This window comes from Sander vitreus, chromosome 5 (genome assembly GCF_031162955.1).
Source record: "Sander vitreus isolate 19-12246 chromosome 5, sanVit1, whole genome shotgun sequence".
Lineage (NCBI taxonomy): Eukaryota > Metazoa > Chordata > Actinopteri > Perciformes > Percidae > Sander > Sander vitreus.
Genome location: NC_135859.1, coordinates 27,701,934 through 27,725,782, shown reverse-complemented (window position 1 = coordinate 27,725,782; position 23,849 = coordinate 27,701,934). Strand labels below are relative to the sequence as shown.

The 23,849-nt window shown below is 39.1% G+C and overlaps 1 protein-coding gene across 2 annotated transcripts in view; it reads left to right on the top strand.

The window, feature by feature from the left end:
* Positions 1-23,849, top strand: part of ksr2 (kinase suppressor of ras 2) — a 106,901-nt gene that overhangs the window by 14,843 nt on the left and 68,209 nt on the right. Inside the window, exons 3-5 of one of the 2 annotated variants that reach the window (XM_078251338.1) lie at positions 961-1,111; positions 16,477-16,517; positions 17,430-17,920. In XM_078251338.1, the coding sequence (XP_078107464.1) occupies positions 961-1,111; positions 16,477-16,517; positions 17,430-17,920 (683 nt within the window). Of the gene's footprint in view, positions 1-960; positions 1,118-16,476; positions 16,518-17,418; positions 17,921-23,849 lie in introns of both variants that reach the window. The other variant, XM_078251339.1, reaches the window with a different exon arrangement.

Genomic DNA, 23,849 nt, shown 5'->3' with positions numbered 1-23,849 from the left:
TTTCATAATCATTAAACCATCTAGTGACTGCTTGTGTCTTTTATGGAAACATCTGCATTTGTTGCACGTTTCTTCCATAGTTTTTTTCAGGTATTTCCTTTATTTTGTCTCCTGTCTGAAGTCACCTGTGTTCACTGTTCACATTCTTTGCTAGAAAATGATCACTAAATGGCTTAAGTTGGTTAACTTGAGTGTGCAATGTGTGTGAATTGTTTTTAGTTTAGTGTTTGTTTTTTCTTTTTTTAATTGATGAACTAAACCATATTATTTTATTAATATTGATACCATGTTAGTGAGCCAGGGCATTTGCATGTCACCTTTTTTCGCTTTATTATTTAGTCTTTTCTCTCTCAAGCCACAGCAACCCCCTTTGCTGAATGTTCCAGCCACTGCAGCAGTGTTTTAAGCTGCAGTTCCTCTAAAGGCCACTAGATGCTGGCTTCAAGAAAACACGAAATAGAAATGTCAATCAAGTTTTTCCACAGAATTTTACACTCTCAATAGTTAATATCACATCTTTTAATGTGTGTTTTGGTTTGAGAAATAATTGTTCCATTAATGAGCCATTGAAGCTTAAATTTGATTTCCAGGCCTTTTTACTTGATTAGCAGGTGTCTCAGCCCATTACAGTCAGCCAAGGGGATTGCAGCTTTTTTGGTCTTAAAATGTAGGTGTATTTCATTTGTGGCAAGAGATAAACCCAAATCCATGCATTAAAAGCTCAACAGACAAGCCAGCGTTTTTACAGTCCATCACCTCTTTCCATTCTTAACTGACAAACTGACTTAACTGATAAACATAATCACTGAAAACTATTTTCTCCACGTCTTTTTATTTTCTCCAACGTCTTTTCATTGTCATTGGAGGCTGCCAAAGTGTTTCTTTAACTGTAAACCATGTGATCCACGTATTAATATAAGATCTTAACCATGTGTGTATCTGTGTCATGTGTTTGTGCAGGAGATGAGCCCAGGTGAGGTAACCCTGGAGGGCCTGCTGGAAATGAGCGAGGAGCAGGTGTGTGAGCTGCTGCAGAAGTTTGGTGCCAACGAAGAGGAGTGCGCCCGACTCAACGCCTCCCTCTCCTGCCTCAGAAAGGCCCACCAGCTCGGTAAGGGTCCACCCAAAACACACAGAGATGCGCTCACACAGAAACACCTGCATTCAAACCTATAGTGCATAGTTTGTGTCGCCCGTATGAGGAATTCTAAGTAATGACAACAACAGTGTCGGTGCATCCTCACGATGCAAGCTTTTGGTGATCTTGTAATTTTTATGACCTCTTCGTCTCCGAAGCTAAACGCTGCTTTTGTCACCGGACGGCACCATTTTGTAAACATAGCCATACCGAGAAATACAGAGAGAGTTGTGTAGAGCTGAAAGTCTTAATTAGCTTTGTAGCAACTCATTTGGCAATGGCTTGAATGTAACGGACGTTCATTAATATAAAATAGTTGCGCACTAAAGCTTTAAATGTCCTTTAGAGTTATCACCATTTACCAATACTGTGTGTAAAATTACATTCTCATTTGAAATGTTTTTTTAATAAACTTCTTCCTAGCTTGAAATGATCCGCTGTGCACGCTACCAAAGACACTCTTTATAAGAAGACTTTTTTTTTAGGTGATTGACAGTAAGTGGAGTGTACTGAATGTAATCACACATTAGAAAGAAACAAAGTAATAATCTCACTCTTTTGGAATGTATAGAATGTATGTGTTGTACAGTGCAAAAATGAATGCCAGCAGTAATGTCATCTATCAAAAGGACAAACCAGCTGCACTTCTGGTTGTTTCACCCTAAAATAAAAATTGTATATGCAGTACTTAACTTTGACATTCATCAAAAACATGCCATACATTTTATTAGATTATTTCCTCTATTGATGCTGCCATTGAGTGCCATCAATTTATCTTTTCAGGATGTTAAAATCATGTGTCTTGCTTGAGGTAGACAGTACACTATAGAGAACACTTAATCACCCTTATTTATCATCTTTTCTAATATATATGTATAAGAATAATAATAATATAATCACTAATCACTTGTTGCAGTGTAATACAGTGCAGGGACCATTGTGGAAAATTCTCTCTGGTACACACTGCCATTTCAGACTTGAGAGCCAACTACTGAAGAGCAACTTATTTTTGTTAAAAGTATTTTTTGGGGCATTTTATGCTTTTGTTATACAGTAAACAGCAGAGAGCTGACTGGAAATAAGAGAACAGAGATAGGCTGACATGCAACAAAGGTCTCCAGCTGGACTCAAACTAGTCTCTTAAACCTATAGGCAACTGGTATGCAACTAATAGTAACTTATTTAATTTAATTTTGTAATTAAATTCTTACAGTTGTTTTCACAACAGGTGTGTTAACATGTTACTTGTCCTCTGGGCATGATTTCCCAACAACATGGCTTATGAATTCTTTACTTTTGGCAGTCAACTTGCAAATCTTAGACGTTGGAGGATCCTTAAACTTGACAATATTTCTTTGAGAAACAAATAATGTGACTTTAAATATGATGTATTACTTATGTCAAATATCTGCAACTAGATTTTTATATAAATAGGTAATTAATCAGAAAAATCTATAGAATGGCTCCGAAACTGGTTTGCAGTGATTTAAATATTTGCAATTTGTAGTTAATGAGCCAAAACATAGGGTGTAGTGATGCACAGTGAAATAGCAGGAGAAGGATGCTTTTTTACATCCTATACTATATTCAGCAGGAACCAACAATTAACTTATTATCCCGCTCTATGAGATGTGTATACGTAAGATGTGTGACATGCATTTTTGCCATTTTGTTTTTCATGAATTCAGAAAAGGAGAATTGTTTTTTAGATAGAGACGATGAGATGAGATACACAGTAGCTGCCTTTTATCGTGTGTATCTGTTACTTATCAAGAGTGTAGTCTGTAGTACAGTATATGCCACAGTGTATAATAAGACTAACCCTAAAAACAAAACAACAAATGAAACGCTACTATAAAGAATATAAGGTGTATAAAAAATATAAAATCAATGATATCTATATTTTGATAACATATGCATGATAGGTGCAATAGGAGCATGAGGTGACACATATGACACTAATCATGAATTATGTGATTATGTCATATCATAAATATAGTATCATCACAATATATATAGTAATATAGTATTCAGTGTTCAGATTATTGTGTTTGTGTAAATGATGCAGATATTAAAAAAGAAAGCTTTGTAATACATAAAAGTTGCAACAAAAAAGGTTTATTATTTTATGGCACAAAAACAAAGTTTATTAGTGATCTGTGACGTTATCTTTGAATTCTTCATGCCCTCACCAAAACCGTTGTGTGTATTTATTATGCCTTTATCAATGAACTATAAAAACGAGACTAGAATGTACAGCAGTCTTCATCTGTAGAATGTAACAAAAATGCGACCTCATTTCTGATTTCAGTCAGAAAACGTTACCTTAATTAACTCAGCATTCATTAAGTTAAAATACATACATATATATGCTAGTTAGTTTTGCTGTGGTGTAAATTCACTGCCAGTCCAAGAGATAACTTATTAAATACACCGAATGCCCAGTATGTTTGTGTTTCTGTAGGTGGCACTGTTTTCTTCATATGTTTAGCCCAGAATCTACTGAAACTACTTGTGAGGCAGACAATTTATGTTTTTCAGAAATAAGACACCTGTTTAGAGCAACAGCTTTCATGATGTCTAAAATCACTACTATGGTATAATGAATCATTATTGCAACAGTCATTGATAGCAATTTAAAATATGTGTGGGGTGTTACTTCAAATGCCTGTGTCATGCATTCACGTGATCATGTAAAAGAATCTGCGAAGACTAATGTGAAGCAGAAAGCCATGTGTTTGCCTAAAAAAGTCAGCAAACCTCCTGTCTTGAATGGGCAAAATGTCAAATATGAAGCAAAAAATACCATGTATGATGGTCTTTTTGCTCTTTTGACATCATTTGAAAACTGCACCGCTTCTCCTTTATAGTAGTTGTTTAATTGTACTGTATCATAATGTATTAATTATTAGATTATTTCTTTTACCAGTTAGAATTGACAACTTACTCTTTACATTTTTATTAGTACAAGGACTTAATATATAAATCACATTTATCAACTCACATTAAACCTGAGCAGAGCTCTAATCAGCCTGAGGACACGCAGGGCCTTTTAAGAACCCTTAAATGTACGTATATATATATTCTATTATCCTGCAGTGATGCATGTTTTTTCATCCACCGACGAGAAGACCAAGTTACTTTTGTAGGGGTTAAAACCTCTAGACAGTTAAGTTATTGTTTTTTTCCTGCTTTAAATAGAGTTTATTTTCTAGTGAAAATGTAATTTCCCATCCAGCTTTTCAGGCTCGCCAATCCTTTCTTTGAATTACAAGTTTCTGAGCAGTGCGTTGTCAATATGTAGTCAAATCAATTTGCAGATCAATTGTTATTTAGTTTTTCTGTAAAAGACAAATGAATTCAACTCCATGTTGTGCCACTTTATCTGCTCTAATGGCTGGTACTGTATATGAAGCCTTTGTCCAACCGCTCCTCTACAACAAAGTAAATACAGTAGGAATACCTTCTTACCTCTTACGGCTAAGAAACTTAAAATATAAAACTCAGTGACCTGAAGTCTTAATGGTCTGTGGTCTTAATGTAACATTATAACACAAGTAAAAGCTTCCACTTACCACAACAAAAAGCAGCTCTCTAAATATTTGCCTTTGTTGATGTACTCTATGCAGTGTTGCCACAGTTACTTTGAAAAAGTAACTTAGTTTACAGATTACTTGATTTTAAAAGTAACGAAGTTAAATTACTTTATTAGTTACAACAACCGGTTTACTGTGAGGCAGCTCGGCATTGCCAGTAGTAGGGATCTTGTTTATTATGGCACGAAAGAGAGCGAGTCAACCGTGTTAAGGGAAGCATTTCCGCTACAACATACTGCCCGATCAACTTCTTCAACTCTCCCCCACTTACTGGTTTTGCACCGAGGTCCAGCTTTTGTTGTTTCTGTAAGTTTGACTGCAGTGCTGCGACTCCAAATGTTTCTTCAAATTTGACGTAGTGTTTTTGTAGCTAGATAGCACTTTGTCGCCACCAGCACAGAGTACAACGAACCTTAACATTGCCGTCTTTAGCTGACACAAACTCAAAATAGTGACTGTATTTCCAGCTAGAAAACGCGCATCTCTCTCTCCTCCCTCCATTGTTGTTTACGTTTGTGTCGCTGCGTGGTACAAGTGAACTGTCCACATGCTGAAAACGTGACTTGTCGCATACGTTACTTCACTCCCCGAAACGCAAGAAGAAAGCAAAAATATATATTTTTTACTAAGGAAAATGACAAAAATAGTAACGCACAGTGACTTGGATAAGTAACTTTAATCTGATTACTGGTTTGGAAATAGTAACGCGTTAGATTACTCGTTACTGAAAAAAGTGGTCAGATTAGAGTAACGCGTTACTATGTTCATGTGCACATGTTGAGCTACAGTGAACAACATTTTATTTTATTGAGCATTTATGAAGCTGCAGAGGTTTATATAATTGCAAATGTCCACAAAGTAAATAAATGGTAAATGACTGCATTTATATAGTGCTTTTATCCAAAGCACTTTACAATTTGCCTCTCATTCACCCATTCACACACACACACACACACACACACACACACACACACACACACACACACACACACACACACACACACACACACACACACCGCTGGCAGCGAGCTACCATGCAAGGCGCTGGCCTGACCATCGGGAGAAATTTGGGGTTCAGTGTCTTGCTCAAGGACACATCGACATGTGGGGTGGAGGAGCTTAGGATCGAACTGCTAACCCCCATTTTACCTCCTGAATAAAATATGTGCAATATGTGTTACTTCAAAGATGGTCAAAATTTGTTTTTGTGGCTTTTACAAACAGTGAGGGCTTGCTAATGCATCTACTGTGATCCTACAAGTGCATTTCTTTGTTTCATCGTTGCACACCAGGTGGCGTTGCAGACCGTACTTTGTTTTCAGTATGTTAGGTCAAATCTTTTGCAGTGATACAAATGAACCAGAAGGTGGCAGTAGATGATCAGAAAAAATGTTAACCTGTTTGATAACATATTCGTTTCTCCTTCACTCCCAATTAAACACACACACACACACACACACACACACACACACACACACACACACACACACACACACACACACACATGCGCACACACACACACACACACACACGCACACACACACACACACACACACACGCACACACTCATACACACGCACAGACACTCTGTTCTGTAACAGATGTCCTTTTAGATGTAAGGCTCTGCTGAATAATTAACCAAATTAACTTGATGAGTAGTTTTTCTTCAATGTGCCCTTAACAAAACTGTGCTATATTAAAAGAGGGTTTTATAAGAGGAGGTTTAACTTGGCTTTTCTCCAAAGATTTTTTTTAATGTAATGAATAAGGATTCAGGCATATAGACAAACAGGTCTTTTACAAATCCAGGCTCTTTGTGATTCTGCAACTACTCAGCTATCCTCTTGAAATATTCACACCTCTTTGTTGCTTGTTTGTCAGACTACTGGAGTTGCTCGCCACCTGTGTGCTTCTCTAACCTTCTTTTCTGTATCATCGGCATGATTGGGAATGGAGGCGGATGTTGTCCAGAAAGACAGCGAGACAGACAGGCAGGCGTCCCCTGGTCAGGGGGTCCCAGCCGCCCCTGCCTCAGTCCAGTTGGGTTCAGACCAGTCATACTTTTTACTTTTTTTTTTTGGAGACCAGCTCTCTTTTGCCGTCACTGTCTAGGACTTTGGCACACTGCATCTACATTTTTGACATTCCCCCCCCCCATGCACCTGGTGTTGATATTCTTTTTCTAATCAGAAGTGGACATGGTAATAACTAAATATTATATAACTTATCTGATATATATTGATGTATACTCTTGATCTTTGTATTCTAATGCTCCATTGCAAGAGTCCCAGACCTTCCCTCACATCCAGGGGCATAACGTGGCTATGACCAGCCTTCCTGCTAAAACTAAAGCACAGGCTTCTTAACATGATAAGCTGGGATGGAAGAGATTTGTCCGGATGGTAACTGTCTTCTGCCCAAAGCCCCCAACCCATTGCCCTCTCACTACTGGCCTGAAATAGAGAAACACTGTAAGAATGATTTGGTTAACGATAGCTCTTTCCTGTAGCAGGTGTTGAATTTGCTGGGAAATGATTGATGATTATCTACTTTTTAGCCGTCTAATGGTGCGTTCACTCCGAGGCGTGAGTTGAAATATTTGCAGTACTATAGACAGTACTGTCAGTTCCTACAGCAATGCATTATGCACTTTAACATGTTTCTTAGAATCAAACTGTCATTTCTGTCAGTTAAATTAAAGCTGAGCATGAAGCTTCATTCTTCATTTAAGAGTAAAAGTGGCGTGACAAAAAAAAATCAAAATATTTCACTCAAGGTCAGCTAGTTTTTTTCTGGAGCTTTCAACTGCATCTCACTTTCTTCACTGGATGGAGCTATCTCAGTTGTTCTCAAATGAATGGAACATGGCAACCCCTGTCTCTGTTAAAAAATGGTCAGATGTGAATGGCCTTCCTGATCTTTCTCCGGCCTTCCACTGAACTCCTGCTCGATCACCGTTGACCCATTCAGTTGCTGTCCATGGTCTTTGACCTCTATAGTGTTATTAAATGTCACATAGTTTCCCCCACAAGGGAGTTGCTACACTTTCATTTTATGGATATGTATGTACTATGTTATGTAATCAGCATTGGTGGATTGGGATGGTAGTACTGTACTTTTCATATATTTATGGATAAATACATTGAATGGATAGTTTAATCAGAGGGCAACAGGACATGCAATGGGTGCATATAAAGGAAATCCCCTTCCTCTTTGTGGCGTACAAAGCACGGCCTGCTGAACATACACACTGCAAACTTTGAATTCAAACAGATTGTTACAGATTATATATTACATTTCCTCCCAAATTATAACTGTTGTAGGAATTTCAAATGTAAAAGTCACAGCATTGACCAGCATAGATTGGGAATGGGTTAAAGATCATGAAGGCAATTTACATCTTACCCCAAAAACCATCTTTGAACAGAGATATGGGTTATGATCTCTCCACATATACGACCACCTGTAATCACATGTACAAAGTGTTATAGGGGCCACACTTAGCCAACTCCATCCACTAGAACAGAGGATGTGGTTGAAAGCTCTGTAAAAAAGCTAGTATGTTAGGTAGGCACTAGTACTATCAAGTGTTACATCTCGTTTGGACAAGAAACTGCCAGCAGCTACTTTCAGAATTTACTGTAAAGGTTTGGGCTGTTTGTGTCTTTCTCTGTGTTTGTTTCATTTCTTCACTGTCTACCTTTTTTCCTGTCATCCTGCTTGTTGTTTATCAATCTATTCTCTGTCTCTTCTCTTTGCCCATTGCCTCAACCATACTCCCCTCCCTCATTCCCCCACCCCCTTTCCCTCTCTGGCTCTCCAAAGGCAGGGTCTGGCGACATAGAGCCACTTATTGGCTCTCTAAACGGGGGGCTGGCTGAGATGTGTGAATGCACCACAGCAACACCACCACCACACAGAGCGCAGAGAGGCACTTTCAGCCTAGAGAAATACATGCTGTGCGGCAGCTTTCTTCATATTCTTAACCAGATGGAGCTTGGAGAGGGAGATATGTCATAGCTTCGAAACATCGCTACGTTTGCACATCTGTCTATGGGATTGTGCAAGTACCTGTGTGTCAGCATGTACACATGCAAAAGTAGAAGACGTGCATGTGTTTTTAAGGGTTACACAGCCTCATGAGAGTATTTAGTACTTATATACTGCTAAGCAAGAAGCAGAGGATGTTCTTACATCTTGAGTCTTTTTAGAATTATATTTTTAAAGGATTTACAGATTAATGCTACATATGTTGTTCCAGTTTATGAGTCATCAGGAATTATGTTAAATTTGGCAGACATGGACATTCATACATTTTACAATCTTGGCAGTTTATACATCACATAACATCACGGAGCAATAGAGAACATAAGTGAATGTATGTTGCTCTGTAATGGTGGAGGAAGGAAACTAATGCAAGTTAATAGAATTTTTCACTACAGGCTCTTGGGACTGCAGTCCACGAGTTGCGATGTGGATGAGTCATACAATTCGGAGGCAGCCGGTCGGTCCTGTGTGCCGCAATATACACACATTATCCAGCCCGTCCCTCTAGACGAGTCCTCACACACACACACACACTCATGCAATCATTTTCACATGGACAATTTCTTGAATATGAGTTCTTCTGTTGATCAGGATAATAGTGTTGATCTTGCTCAGCACGACAGGTCTCCTTGGTGCCTTTCCTCTGTAATCTTTGATAGCTTAAAGGAATGTCCCCATGCCCGGCCTTGAGACAGCTTCACATGCGTGCAAACACCTAATTGGCTTCAAATGTCATCAGCAAAAAAAAAGAGATGAAGAAGGGGAGAGGAGAGGGAGGCACAGGATATGCAAGAGTGATGATTGGAGGAGAGGAAAAGAAAGTGAAGGACGCATGTGGGGAAAGACGGAACGTGGAATAACATGAGAGAAAAAATTAGGGTGAGAAAGAGGCAATGACGACAGGAGGTGACGAAGAAACATCATGTCGAGAAAAAAAGAGCAGATGCAACAGGGAAGGAAAACGACCCCCAACACCCATCTTCCTGAACACCCCTGGGTGGTCCATATTAGCTGTTAACTAATTAGCAGAGTCTAACTTTGAGCCCCACTGATTACACTGCAAGAACGTCCACAAACCCTCAATTTAAAAGTGTCAAGATTAAAAAAGGGACACTGCATCTATTGAACGCAGCCATTGCCCTTTTTGCCAAATCCTGTTTACAGTGGCAGTAAGATAAACCAGTTTTTGTCCTGATGGCATTTCACTGCCATTTAGCCCAAAGAAGCAACACACCTTGAGGTAATTAGTCCAATTACGAGTCTGTTATCTGCCTTTCTCAAAGCCTCACCGCATGTTAAGATTTCCCCATTAATGGTGTTGGGGTGTGCCATTTGCATTAATCACAGCAGAGGAGAAGCTAAAGGCTTCAGGTTCATTGTTTGGTTTGGCAGTTGATGTGGAGATGCAGGGTTATTCAGGTAAGAGGAGAGAATGGAAGATTGATGATGATGTGGCTCCAAAAATTATATCTGAAGTCAACAGCATTTGCCAATACATGGGAGTGAAGATTGGTCTATTAGGAAATTCTTGCTGGAGAATGTGACATTGATTGCTTGCTCAAAGCATCATCATTTCTTGTACAGTTTAAAATGAAAATTGTGTATTTTTTCTGATCATTTTGTACTATGATACAGTTTAAATATAAATGCATCTCAAAGAAAAGTAGCAATAAAGTTAAAAAAAAGCGACATTGTAATGTGAATTCAGCAGCAGGAGGAATGCTTTCACTCATAGCGTCAAGCCTTGATATCAGCAGGCTACGGCTCTGTTGAAATGGGTTCTACAAGTTGTAATAAACTACAAGACTTTTATCAAAGCTCTTCATGAAAGTAACTTCTAAAACTTACTCTCTAACAAGCGCAAGCAACACAAATTAACTGAAATCGCAGTTCTCAAAGGGGTTATGCTCAGTCTGTGTTCATCTCATTTAGGGAGTTTTTTTTAATTTAATTTGCCTGAGGCTTTTGCTTAGGTGAGATCATGTGAAACAAGAAATTCATCAAGTCAAGTCTTGTTACTATTTTGCTGAAGCAGTTGCTAAGATACTAGTGCGCTTGATGAACGATTTCATAAGTGTGATTCAAGTTCATTGCTTCTGCAGAGAAATTTCACTTGGGTATCAGCTTGATAAGCACTGTCAAAAGCATTTTTAAAGTAAGGCTGCGTCGTGCAAGAATATAATTACCGAAAGGAAGCTTATTTAAATCAAAGGTGATTGGTCGACATTTGCAATAACATCTTCTTGTTAGATTTCGCAAAGTGCTAATTTTTAAATGGACAGTACAAATTGGCACCTCATATGTCAGGTATTAAGCACCTCTTAGTCTCACTGAGGTATGGCTACACCACACACACTCTAGGATAGGAGAAAAAAACACTTTGGCTTATTTGCATTTCTTTAAACCAATCACAACCGTCTTGGGCAGCATTAAGCTCCGAATGCAGCGATGGTGCCTCTGCAAAATGGTCATGGGAAGGAACTTGTTTTGGTGGAACATTTGCACGTACAGTAGGAAGGCAAGCTCTGGATGACTAATTCCATGCAAAAGAAACTGCCACATAAAATATTAATTGAAGTTAATTGTTTACACAATACAGTAAGGTGAGCTATTTACATTTGATTTATACAGACTGATCTCACTGTGCCGTATGTATGACACGCCAATTTGTATGCCATTTTTGCGTGTTATGAAGACGCATAATCGTTTTTTTGTGTGTTTATCAACGCCGTTTGGCCTCCATTGACCTACATTACATGTGAATTATCGCCGTAGAAAGTAGTATGAAAGGACTGAGGTCCATGGAGGTTGGTTGGGGTGGTGGGGTAAAACACAGGACTTTCACCCAGGAGAACTGTTTTTTAATAAAGCCTTCCCCAATGTTCTTTGCCTAAACCCAACCGTTTATTGTTTTCCTAAGCGTGTGACGTTGTTCTCGCAATAGCATGGCACGTTCTCACGATAACACGGGCGATGCCACGTGTTTGTTTACATCCGCTGTATACAGCGTAGACATACACATGGATAGCTCAAAATGCGTACAGATAACACGCCATTTGGCTTTAGGAAAGTGGCGTGTATGTTTATGCAAAGTCATGATGCCATGTTGGATTTATACATCGTTAAACATCCCCAAACGTTGGCATTTGCAGGATGGCTCTCGATCTAGCATTGCCAACAAATGTTTTTGGTGATTCGTATACAATGGAGAACTGGCCAGCAATCATTTTTCCATCAGTGTCTTTATCTTGCCCTGCAGCTACCCCCCTTAATTGCAGGGTTCTCACCTGTTCCTCCATTATTCTGAGGGGGACACAACCAAAACCATGGCATTTACATGCCATGTCTCTGTGTTTAATGTTATTCGCGAACTAACTGTAGACAATAGGCCATGCTTGGAAAATAAAACTTTTCTCCATAATCAGTGTTCAAACATGCCAGCACGTCACTGTTAGATAGTAAATCTCGTAAACATATTCTTTGTAAAACATTCACCGAAAGAACCAAGCAGGAGGTCCTTATTGCACGGTCCAAATTTTTGTCAAAACTTGCCATTTTCAGCATTCAGCTTGATAGCTCGGAGGTTGTTGTTTTTGTTTCCCGTAGGAACGAGGCAATTTGGAGAACGGTAACACACAGATAGTAGAAGGGGAGGGGCAAAGTCGGATGTCAGGCTTTATCCTGGCAAAGTACTTTTGTCGCCCCAGACTAAGCACCTCTAGACCTGTCCAAGCTTCAGCCTCAGCTTTCTGTTGCCTGTCTGTCTTCTCATTTTCCGTGGTGTGAACTCTTCAGTGGCTGTTGATTAGTTTCAGTCATTCATGTGTCAAGCTCAAGTTTTACATTTGTGAGTGGCCTGTTGCTGCTAATAAAGTATGCTTGATTGAGCATCCCCCTCACTTTTGTAGATGAGCGGTCTTTTGGGCCCACTCGTCCTTTCTACATGTTGATGTCTTTCTGAAGGGGTTTTTAGGATTGAGATGCGGGCCTCTTATTAATGTGGGTTCAGGCACAAGTGTAAGTGTGGTCCTCAGACAGCCACACTGAGGGCAGAACAGCAGCGACAGCTCCACTCAAGAGACCCTTCTGACGTGAATTACAGTCAACAGGATGTATATTCTTGAGGCTAATCAATCCTTGCAAATGTGATCTGTATTTCTGGAACATCAGCCAATGTAAAATATTAATTTAAGTACATATCTTCAAATGTAAGCTCTCAAGTTTTCCCAGCAGTGAGACCCAGCAAGTTTCCATGACAAACAAAATCAACACCAGGTTCATTCATTAGAAAAACTTCAGCCAGAGAGTAGGAACTAAGCAGTGACATAATTAGGTTTACTGTAATGTTTTGTGTGCATTACTGTTTTCGCAGCTTTTGACATATGTTTTCTTCATGTTTGGTGAATGTGTCATAGGTAAAACTATAGAGCCACAAAGTAGGAGTAGCCGCTGATTCTTGTGTTTTTACCACTGTTCACATGGGACAGACCACTGTCTCCTGTGTTGTTTAAGAAAAGTATAGTATAGTTTATTAATCCTGCAAGGGGAAATTCATATATATATATATATATATATATATATATATATATATATATATATATATATATATATATATATATATATATATATATTCACATACACACAGGCCCAAATATACACATGCGCACAATCAGGATCTATACACATGCGTATCCATAATATATGGAGATATGTCAGAGTGAGGGGGCTATCTCACAGGGCACTCTGAGCAGGTGGCCAAGGGCTCCAGTAGGCGAACTGGCACCTCTCCAGCTACCAGTCCACACTCTGTACTTGTGCAGTGTGGGGACTTGAACCTGCGACTCTCTGGGTCCCAAACAAGTCAAGCCAAGTGATCAAAATCAATTTTTTAAAAAGAATATACAGTAGTTTTTCCCAAGACATGTAAACACACTTTGATGTGTAAGATCGGTGGTGGATACTATAGGTTTATATGTAATTGTTTCTGATGCTAATTCATCTCTATGAGTAAACCCTTTCCATTCCATGTAGCTATATACAGTGGGGCAAAAAAGTATTTAGTCAGCCACCGATTGTGCAAGTTCTCCCACTTAAAAAGATGAGAGAGGCCTGTAATTTTCATCATAGGTACACTTCAACTATGAGAGACAAAATGAGAAAAAAAATCCAGAAAATCACATTGTAGGATTTTTAATGAATTTATTTGCAAATTATGGTGGAAAATAAGTATTTGGTCAATAACAAAAGTTAATCTCAATACTTTGTTATATACCCTTTTTTGGCAATGACAGAGGTCAAATGTTTTCTGTAAGTCTTCACAAGGTTTTCACACACTGTTGCTGGTATTTTGGCCCATTCCTTCATGCAAATCTCCTCTAGAGCAGTGATGTTTTGGGGCTGTCACTGGGCAACACAGACTTTCAACTCCCTCTGAAGATTTTCTATGGGGTTGAGATCTGGAGACTGGCTAGGCCACTCCAGGACCTTGAAATGCTTCTTACGAAGCCACTCCTTCGTTGCCCGGGCGGTGTGTTTGGGATCATTGTCATGCTGAAAGACCAAGCCACGTTTCATCTTCAATGCCCTTGCTGATGGAAGGAGGTTTTCACTCAAAATCTCACAATACATGGCCTCATTCATTCTTTCCTTTACACGGATCAGTCGTCCTGGTCCCTTTGCAGAAAAACAGCCCCAAATCACGATGTTTCCACCCCCATGCTTCACAGTAGGTATGGTGTGCTTTGGATGCAACTCAGCATTCTTTCCCCTCCAAACACGACGAGTTGAGTTTTTACCAAAAAGTTCTATTTTGGTTTCATCTGACCATATGACATTCTCCCAATCCTCTTCTGGATCATTCAAATGCTCTCTAGCAAACTCCAGACGGGCCTGGACATGTACTGGCTTAAGCAGGGGGACACGTCTGACACTGTAGGATTAGAGTCCCTGGCAGCGTAGTGTGTTACTGATGGTAGCCTTTGTTACTTTGGTCCCAGCTCTCTGCAGGTCATTCAGTAGGTCCCCCCGTGTGGTTCTGGGATTTTTGCTCACCGTTCTTGTGATCATTTTGACCCCACGGGGTGAGATCTTGCGTGGAGCCCCGGATCGAGGAACATTATTAGTGGTCTTGTATGTCTTCCATTTTCTTATAATTTTTCCCACAGTTGATTTCTTCACACCAAGCTGCTTACCTATTGCAGATTCAGTCTTCCCAGCCTGGTGCAGGTGTACAATTTTGTTTCTGGTGTCCTTTGACAGCTCTTTGGTCTTGGCCATAGTGGAGGTTGGAGTGTGACTGTTTGAGGTTGTGGACAGGTGTCTTTTATACTGATAACAAGTTCAAACAGGTGCCATTAATACAGGTAATGAGTGGAGGACAGAGGAGCCTCTTAAAGAAGAAGTTACAGGTCTGTGAGAGTCAGAAATCTTTCTTGTTTGTAGGTGACCAAATACTTATTTTCCCGAGGAATTTGCTAATACATTCATTAAAAATCCTACAATGTGATTTTCTGGATTTCTTTTTCTCATTTTGTCTCTCATAGTTGAAGTGTACCTATGATGAAAATTACAGGCCTCTCTAATCTTTTTAAGTGGGAGAACTTGCACAATTGGTGGCTGACTAAATACTTTTTTGCCCCACTGTATGTATATATATATATATATATACACATATATATTTTTTTCTTATGATTCAACCAGGAGATTTCAATGCCTAAGTGCAAAACTGGACGTTAACCTCAGGAACTGAGGATGCCAAAGTCCTCCCACTTTGCCACTCTATTCAAGGAGTAAACTCAATGAAAGTATGACATGTTTAAACAAAATAGTGTACCACAGCCATTTGACATAAATGTTAACCTTTGCTTTTAAGGTTCTCTGAATATGACTGAAATAACTACATTAATTTGCTGACGTATTAACAATTAAAAACAAACCATCCCAGCCGCAGGACATTAACTGCACCACTGTTTCTGTTAAAACAAAATGTTATGCTATGTTTCTGTAGCGATAAACATAACCTTGGTGAATGAAAACTTAACTTAAAAAGTCTTTTTTGGGGGTTTTTAATAACCAATGTAAGAACCCCCCATCAAGATGACTAAAGAATATTTAAAAAAAGAAAATGAGACCCTTGAAAGTCCCTGCATATTACGTCCCTTGTGTCTGTGCACCCGTCGTTTCCCACAACTCAGCGTTCTTTGCGGCCTCTTCTTCATAACATTACCGAATAGGAAAGGCTGCAGGCTTTTTTTTCCATCAAGTTTTGCAATCCACCGGGACCTTTTATGGGAGTTGTTTTTCGTGGTTCATTTGATGTTGCTGGTGTTAATATTGTGTTTGAAGTTTGTGTTTTTGATGCTTATAGTTCCTTAGAGACAATGTCGCAGCGAAGAAAAATAATGACACAAAACTAAAAACAAACCAAAAAGTGCAGTGTTGTTGACAGACATTTGCATCAAATTTAGCTTGGCGGTCAATAGCAGTTTTTGAAGGCTGAGGTAAATTTTGCCCAGAGTCATGTATGAGATACTGCATCTGCTGAGATGTACCCAGGATCAATTCTACCAACATTGTTTTGTTTTGCTGAAGAGCCTTTTGGCTATGCAGATGGAAGACAAGTAGGATGTTACAGACTATTTCAGCTCTGTCTCTGCAAGATCAATATCCATATTCTTTTTTCTTTTCTTTCTGAAGAACAACTTGAGGAGGATAAATTGCACAGTAATGGAGGTAAAGTATTGTCATCTGAGCTCAAAAACACTCATTTTGGCAGCTCACCTTCAATTATTTTGCCTCTGTTGCTCTCTCTTTCTCATCCAACAGAAAGTTTAGTTTTGGTAGAAGTCAGCTTGTGTCATGACTCATGCAGCTTTGTCTTTGACCTGTTCTGTTTGGTGCACTCTTCCATTTTTCTCACTTTCTTGCTCCATCCATTCATGCTTAATCTGCTCCACATCATCATATTTGAACACCACTGCACTACTAATACGTTCACATCAGATAACAGCGGAGTTAATTCTTAATTTCGAAATTGAGCACATTTGATGGTCGTAAATGTCTGCCTGCTGCCAGGATTACTCTTACTGCTGCAATCGAGAAGTAGAGCTAATGAATGTTTTAGTATTAGGTGCATGGCAATAACCACTTGAGTTTATCTTGATACACCATATTACACAAAAGAATTTCACCCAAATTATTAAAAAACACTAACATTTTCTCACTCACCACAAGAGGTATCTAAACATGGGTTTTATTTGCCCAGGTTTTAATACGTCACCCCCTGACATTTCCACAATGGAGATACTTTAATTGCTTAAAATCTGTTAAATTCAATAGCAACATCTTTTTACATAAGAACACATTTTCATTTTTATCAATAGATTGATCAACATTGTATTTACTGTACCAGTACCTCCATTGTATAGGTTTTGAGGCAGAAAGCTTACAGACAGATATTTCAAAACGTGGTCAAATTAAACCAAAACTATTTGCATGGCTAGATACTACACTACAGATAAGCAAGAAAATACTGTATGTTCTTTTGTAATTAGTGTGAACATGCATTGTATACAGTTTGTCACAACGAGTTGTTATGGTGGCGTTAAATGAGTCACTATCTCTTTCCTCTTCTAACAGGGAGCCAGGAGAAGCAGGACTGGTCCATCCAGTGGCCCACCTCTGAATCGGGCAAAGAAAACACTCCGGTGTGCCAGCCAGAGGTCAGTCAGTGGATCCGGTTTCAGCTCTCCCAAAGCCCGAAAGTCCAGTCCAAGTACAACCAGCACATGTGCCACAGCCCCCAGGCCCTGGCCCCCCCTTTATATGCCGATCGACTGACCGTTGACAGCCCAGCCACAGGATTCTTCCCTCCCTTGGACTATGGTCATCGCTCCCTGCCCCCGTCACCCCGCCAGAGGCATTTTGGCCACACACCTCCTCGGACTCCCTTAGTGGTCAACACCATGACGCCACCTGGCACTCCCCCAATGCGGCGTAGAAACAAAGTGAAGGCCCCGGGCACGCCACCTCCACCTAGCCGCAAGCTCATCCATCTGCTGCCAGGCTTCACCGCACTGCACCGCAGCAAATCCCACGAGTTCCAGCTGGGGAACCGCTTGGATGACACACAGACACCAAAGTAAGTGTTATACCCTTCTAGATTTTTAATGGCAAAAAGTTGGTGCTCTGTGTTTACTGAATTGCCCAAACCATGATACAAATGCGAACACAAAGGTCAAATCACCAACAAAATTCTAAGCAGAGGATCTGAAGCTGCTTTCACTCTCAAATTGATTGACAGGTCTGAAGTTATTAATGTATTCTGATGCTGTCAAAGGTTTGTTTACATCTGTAATGGTAATTATAATCAGTTTGAAAACACAAAAGTAAGTATTAGTTTTGATCCTTACAAACTCTTCAGTTATGTTGGTTAATTTAGCACTGATATACATATATTATGTTTGATATAGAAGCTCCACACCCTTGTCAAATATATATGTCAGTTTCTTCTGAAGAATCACATCATGGTTTCATTGATCAGTAGGGCTGGGCGATTTTTCAAATCTTATTTTCAATTTTGGCTTCCAACAATTATGAAAACAAGATAATCAAGATAAAACGATTATTGTGCCGCATTCCGTTTCACAACGATGCTTTTGTTTTGTCTTTTGTTATAAATCCAGCGCACCCCCCTTAGGTATAATAATAATTATAGCAATATAATCAGGGGAGGAAGTATTCCGATCCTTTGCTTGTATAAAATTAGCAATGCTGTGTTATAAAAATACTCCATTACAAATAAAAGTCCTGCATTAAAGTGTGTGCGGAAGAATGGGGCTGCCGAGATCCGCCGGATGGCGTGAAATGCGCCATGGAGGTCCGCTAAGATCCACAGACCTCGGTTGCTCCGAGCCCCATGCACTGGTGCCACGGAGGGAAGCCACACACAACGTTCATCTAAACACAATGTTTTAGGTAAAATTACGTAAATATTATTAGCAAGCATATTATAAGTAAAAGAACTCTGAAAATGTACAGTATAGGCTTAGAAGAAAGATGAAATGGAAACAAAATCATGCCATTTATTGTAAGTTAGGACTGAGGCTATGTGGTTCTTATTGCACACATTTGTTTGACTGTCAATTATCTTGTTTATAAAGTTTCTTAGAGACAATATTCAAAGTTGTTACTGGTCAGTTAATTATAGGAGATTGCATGCCTGAAGCGAATATTCAGAGATTCAGTCCTCGCTCTCCCTGATCTGTACAAGGTCTCACAACATTATTCCATCTGATCCAAGTAGCACAGAAAGGAAGTTAGGTCCCCACCTTTCCTTTCAGCCTTTCAGATTTACTAGAACATAATCACCCACCAGAGCCCGATCAGATTAATTCCTGGGAGGACAACATTGCCCTTAAAGAACCAACGGCCTGTCGGTAGAGATAAGGGGCCTCTGGGCTGAGTTCCTGACCGACCATGCCTGTGTCTGGTGCTATGCTGATCAGATTTGGCCATGAACAGGGTCCACCACTGCTAGGTAATCAGGAACCAGAGTCCGCCTCAGGAGAGCTGCTCTCATTTTGATAATGCCATTAGATGACAGTGCCCTATCACTGCTACACTTGGTAAGTTAATATTTGGGAGTTGTCCTCTGCTTTTACGGTGGCCATCTGGGTTATATTTGATGTGTGCTTGGTTGCCGACAGGACTACATCCACACATGTCTGTGCACGTGGGTGTATGCATCTGTATCTGAACAATGGACTGGATCATAGCTGCAGTGAATAGGCTCAAATGGCATTAGGGAATTGATTACCGGTCCCTGAGCGCTGATAGACCGAAGGCTGTGAGCCCCTCTAATCAATGGCTGTGTGTGCCTGGAAATGTTGCAACTCATTGAGACAGGGTAGATCTGCTGGCTTCTCTGATAGCCAAGTACCTCTCCTAATACATCATAATTGGTTGGAGGATGGTGCTGGCAAGCATTAAGTTGGTGGTTCAGTTCTGGCATGAGGCACTCCTCTTTGTGTGTTTTGTATCTGTATGCACAAGGTTATTGGATTCATTGCAAAGTTGGCGTCTGTTTTTTTTTGCTTGATGAAAGATTAAATACCTGAAGTTAATACTATACTATATCATTTTTAAATCCTGCATTGTGATCTAGATTCCTCGCCTTTCTCGGATGAAAAACAACATGCAAACATTTCACCACAGCAAACCCCGAACCCTGAAAAAAACAAATCTAAAATATCACACATAAGGCTATTTCATACTTTAATGGATGCCTTTCTGTGAAACCTGGTTCCTTCCATACAACCCATATTTCCCCCTATTACAAGCCTCATGATTTTAATTAGCTCACAGTGCTCCTTAGGTCCTCACTTTCTCTTGCTTAATTGCCTGGCACTGTGGCTAGGACACACTAACTAGGGATTACCCTCTGACCCCAAGAGACATTTTTCTCCCTGAGATATGTCCTAATATCTCATTATCACTGCATAATATGGCACAAAGTCTATTTAGCTAAATGTGCAAGAATGCCCGGCATACCATGTTGAATGGAAATTGAGGTTTGGTTTTGGCACTGATAAATAACTGACATTTTAAGTATTTCCATTAATTTCAGAGATAAAAGATTACTTAATTTCTGTACTACACATGGCAAGGCAAGGCAAGGCAAATTTATTTGTATAGCACATTTCAGCAGCGGTGCAATTCAATGTGCTTTACATAAAACATTAAAACACAGTTAGAAATTAATACAAGTTAATACAAAATTAATAATAGTTAATATAAAATTAAAAGCAAATCATACAAAATCAAAAGCAAATCATACAAAATTAAAACAGTTAATTAAAAACAGATTAAATACAGGAATAAAAGAAGGAAATTCCCAATACAGTGCAGTGCAAAGAATTAAACAAAGGCATTATCTAAAAGAAAGGTCTTCAGCCTTGATTTAAAAAAGCTGAGCGTAGGTGCCGATCTACAGTTTACCGGAAGTTTGTTCCAGATATGTGGTGCATAGAAACTGAACGCTGCTTCCCCCTTTTTTGTTCTGATTCTGGGGATGGCAAGCAAACCTGTCCCTGATGATCTTAGAGGCCTCTGCGGTTCATAATTAACAAGTAAAGGTAATTTGGCCCTAAACCATTTAGCGACTTGTAAACCAGCAGAATCATTTTGAAATCTATTCTTTGGGGTATAGGAAGCCAGTGTAGAGACTTCAGAATTGGAGTGATGTGATCCGCTTTCCTTGTGTTTGTGAGGACTTGAGCAGCTGCGTTCTGAATCTATTAGTTAGGCCTAATTGTATTCTGCTTTGCTAGCGCATTTTCTGTTCTTGGTATGTTATAGTCACTACAGTGTAAAAACTGAAGAAAATACATTGGTAACTGATAATCAAAGCAAGTTGGATTTTAAAATAGGGTTAATATTCATGTTTTGGGCCTAATGCACCCTGCAAAAACATTTATTAAGGTTGGCCACATTGTGCTTTGTCTCTAAAGTTGTCATTAAGAGCTTTCAGGGCATCCTAAAGGCCTTTTTAAAGCACAATATCCTCCATTTCAATGTTTATTCGTCTTCCACTACACAAGATGTGTATCTGTACCGGGGATTTTTTGCAATTATGGTCTGAAAATTGTTTCCAGTCGCTTTTATTGTAAAAACTAAGCAAATACTCTGATCTGCCTCTGCAGACCCTCATCTTCTTTTTGATAGCTTTGTGATTCTTGGTTTAATGCGTTTGCCTGTGAGATAATGTGTTTTCCGTTCAGCTTCCAGTGAACCACAGGCTGATTTCTATCCCTCCAAAGAATTAATGAGCAAATTGCCTCCTTACCAATGTGTTCAGTAATATCTATAATTCCAAGAAAGTGTCACCCTGAGATGAAACAGTGTCCAATTTTGCAGAAGAAATTGTTAAGAAAGCAAACTTTCACCTGTGTGGGGACATTTCTCACCAACTGTCAAGTGCAAGTCCAAATATAGTTGTGTTTCAGCTAGGGCTGCACAATATATCATTTTTTTTTCATCATCGCGATACTAACTGGCGCAATAAACACATCGCGGAAGGCTGCGATATACTTCGAAAGACACTCAGTATATCAGTAGAAAACTGCACTTTGAAATGTAACCGTCATCCTTTTTGTAGTGCTGCCTTTTATATTTAATTCAATGTTCAATTTGTTCAACAAAATGTTGGAAATTATTTCCTTTCATTTGTTTTAAATTCAACAGTTTCAGTGCAGTTTGTTTTATTTTAGCCGAATACTGAAAGCAGCAGAACTGAGGACACTTTAATATCTGTTTATTGTTGTTATCGTGATATTCAACAACGTTATCGAATAGCGCATATTTTCCTCATATTGTATAGCCCTAGTTTCAGCCCTGGTTTGGTCCTCCATCTATTGTCAAAGATATTTGGGTCTGTTTGGCTCGCTACAGTAGATGCTCAACCCTGTTCACTTTTAGCAATTTTGGCAGATATGGTCATTTTTGTCTGACTGGTGAAGTGACTGGTGGGCAGAAGGCAGTACAGAGCTGTAGAATGAGGTGTTGATTCTCCAACCAGTACTGGCTCCACATTTGTCTTCAAAAATATTGCTTAATGGAGCTTTAAACTTAACCCAGGAATAATTTAGGAAGAGGAAGACATGTTTAATTTATATATAATGTCCATCACTGTTTTCACTCTGTGTCTCTGTGAACATTTTAAATATATGTATATTTTGCTTAATAAGCTTTGCAGATTCTTCTTGTCCCGATGGTAATGACTCAGGCTCTTGGTTGATGGATGTAATTTAATTTTACTCGCTTCAACCTTACATTAGCATCTAAGATCACAGTTGTTTTTACTTTGCTGTGTGACACAGTAAAAAAAAAAATCTGTATCAAAAAATCAAAAAAAGATAATTGTATGTTATTGAATTACTTTTTTCAGCTCCAAAAGATTTTTGATAACGTTCAAAACCTGAAGCAAGTATTAGTTTTACAGTCTCCCCTCCTGTTTACATCTGTACCATCTGTATCAATTTTTGATGACTAAGTAGCAAAACACATTCCCCATCCTATTATTAATGAGTTGTTTCCCAGCATGAAAAAAAGATGCTGAGTCCAGGGATGTTGCCAAGTTTAAGGGAATATAGGGAAGTAATTAGTTTTAAATTAGTCTGAGTCATAAAGTGTACACTCACAGTAAATATGCATATACAGTAGGGGACTATAGTTTACATGTAATTACTGATTTACTTTGAGTGGTTTAAAAACAATTAAGTATATTTTGTACCTTCTGTTTTTCTCTATTACAAATCTCAGGCAGAAAATGCTTATAATAAAAGATTTTGCTTGAACAGTGCAGACCACTAATCAATGGCAAGCAAAGGAAACCAAAATGAAAACCATAGATATATAAATGTTTAAAGTCTTATGGTAACTTAACTATGTTTCTATGTCTAAAATGTGAACTGACCTTATATAGATACAAGAAAGAAGATGGTGACATTTGATAGCCAGATATTCCTCATCCTTGAAAAGGATAACATGATGAAATGAACACGGACCAATCAGTGATTTCTCAGAAAAACAAGAGTGAAATATTCACAACAACAGGGCTCATAATAGACTCTCACACAACCATTACACAACAGAAATATTCTATTTCAATTTCATCCAGAGAATGAAGAAATAAGGTGTGCTCTTGGATCTTAAAACACAAGACATTACTTTGAAACTAACTAACCTAAACAGGAAGGATCATTTAATTGGGTACTAAGTTAGTCTCCAGGCTAAACACGAAATCTTCTGGTCATCAGTCAAAGAAAACATGTACTTTCTCTCAACACATCCGTCTTGGCAACCCATTTCCCAGAGCGATCTGCTACAGAAAGGGTTGAACAGCACACCTGTAAAGAGTCAATACAGTGCAAATATTACTGTTTGTTTTGGTGTGATGACTGACGTGTCTGCTGGCGCCCTGTGAAAATGTCATCAGAGCTTTGTTAACCCAACATGACATGATTGATTACATCCAGTATGAAATACATTTTGAAATCCTAAGAAATACA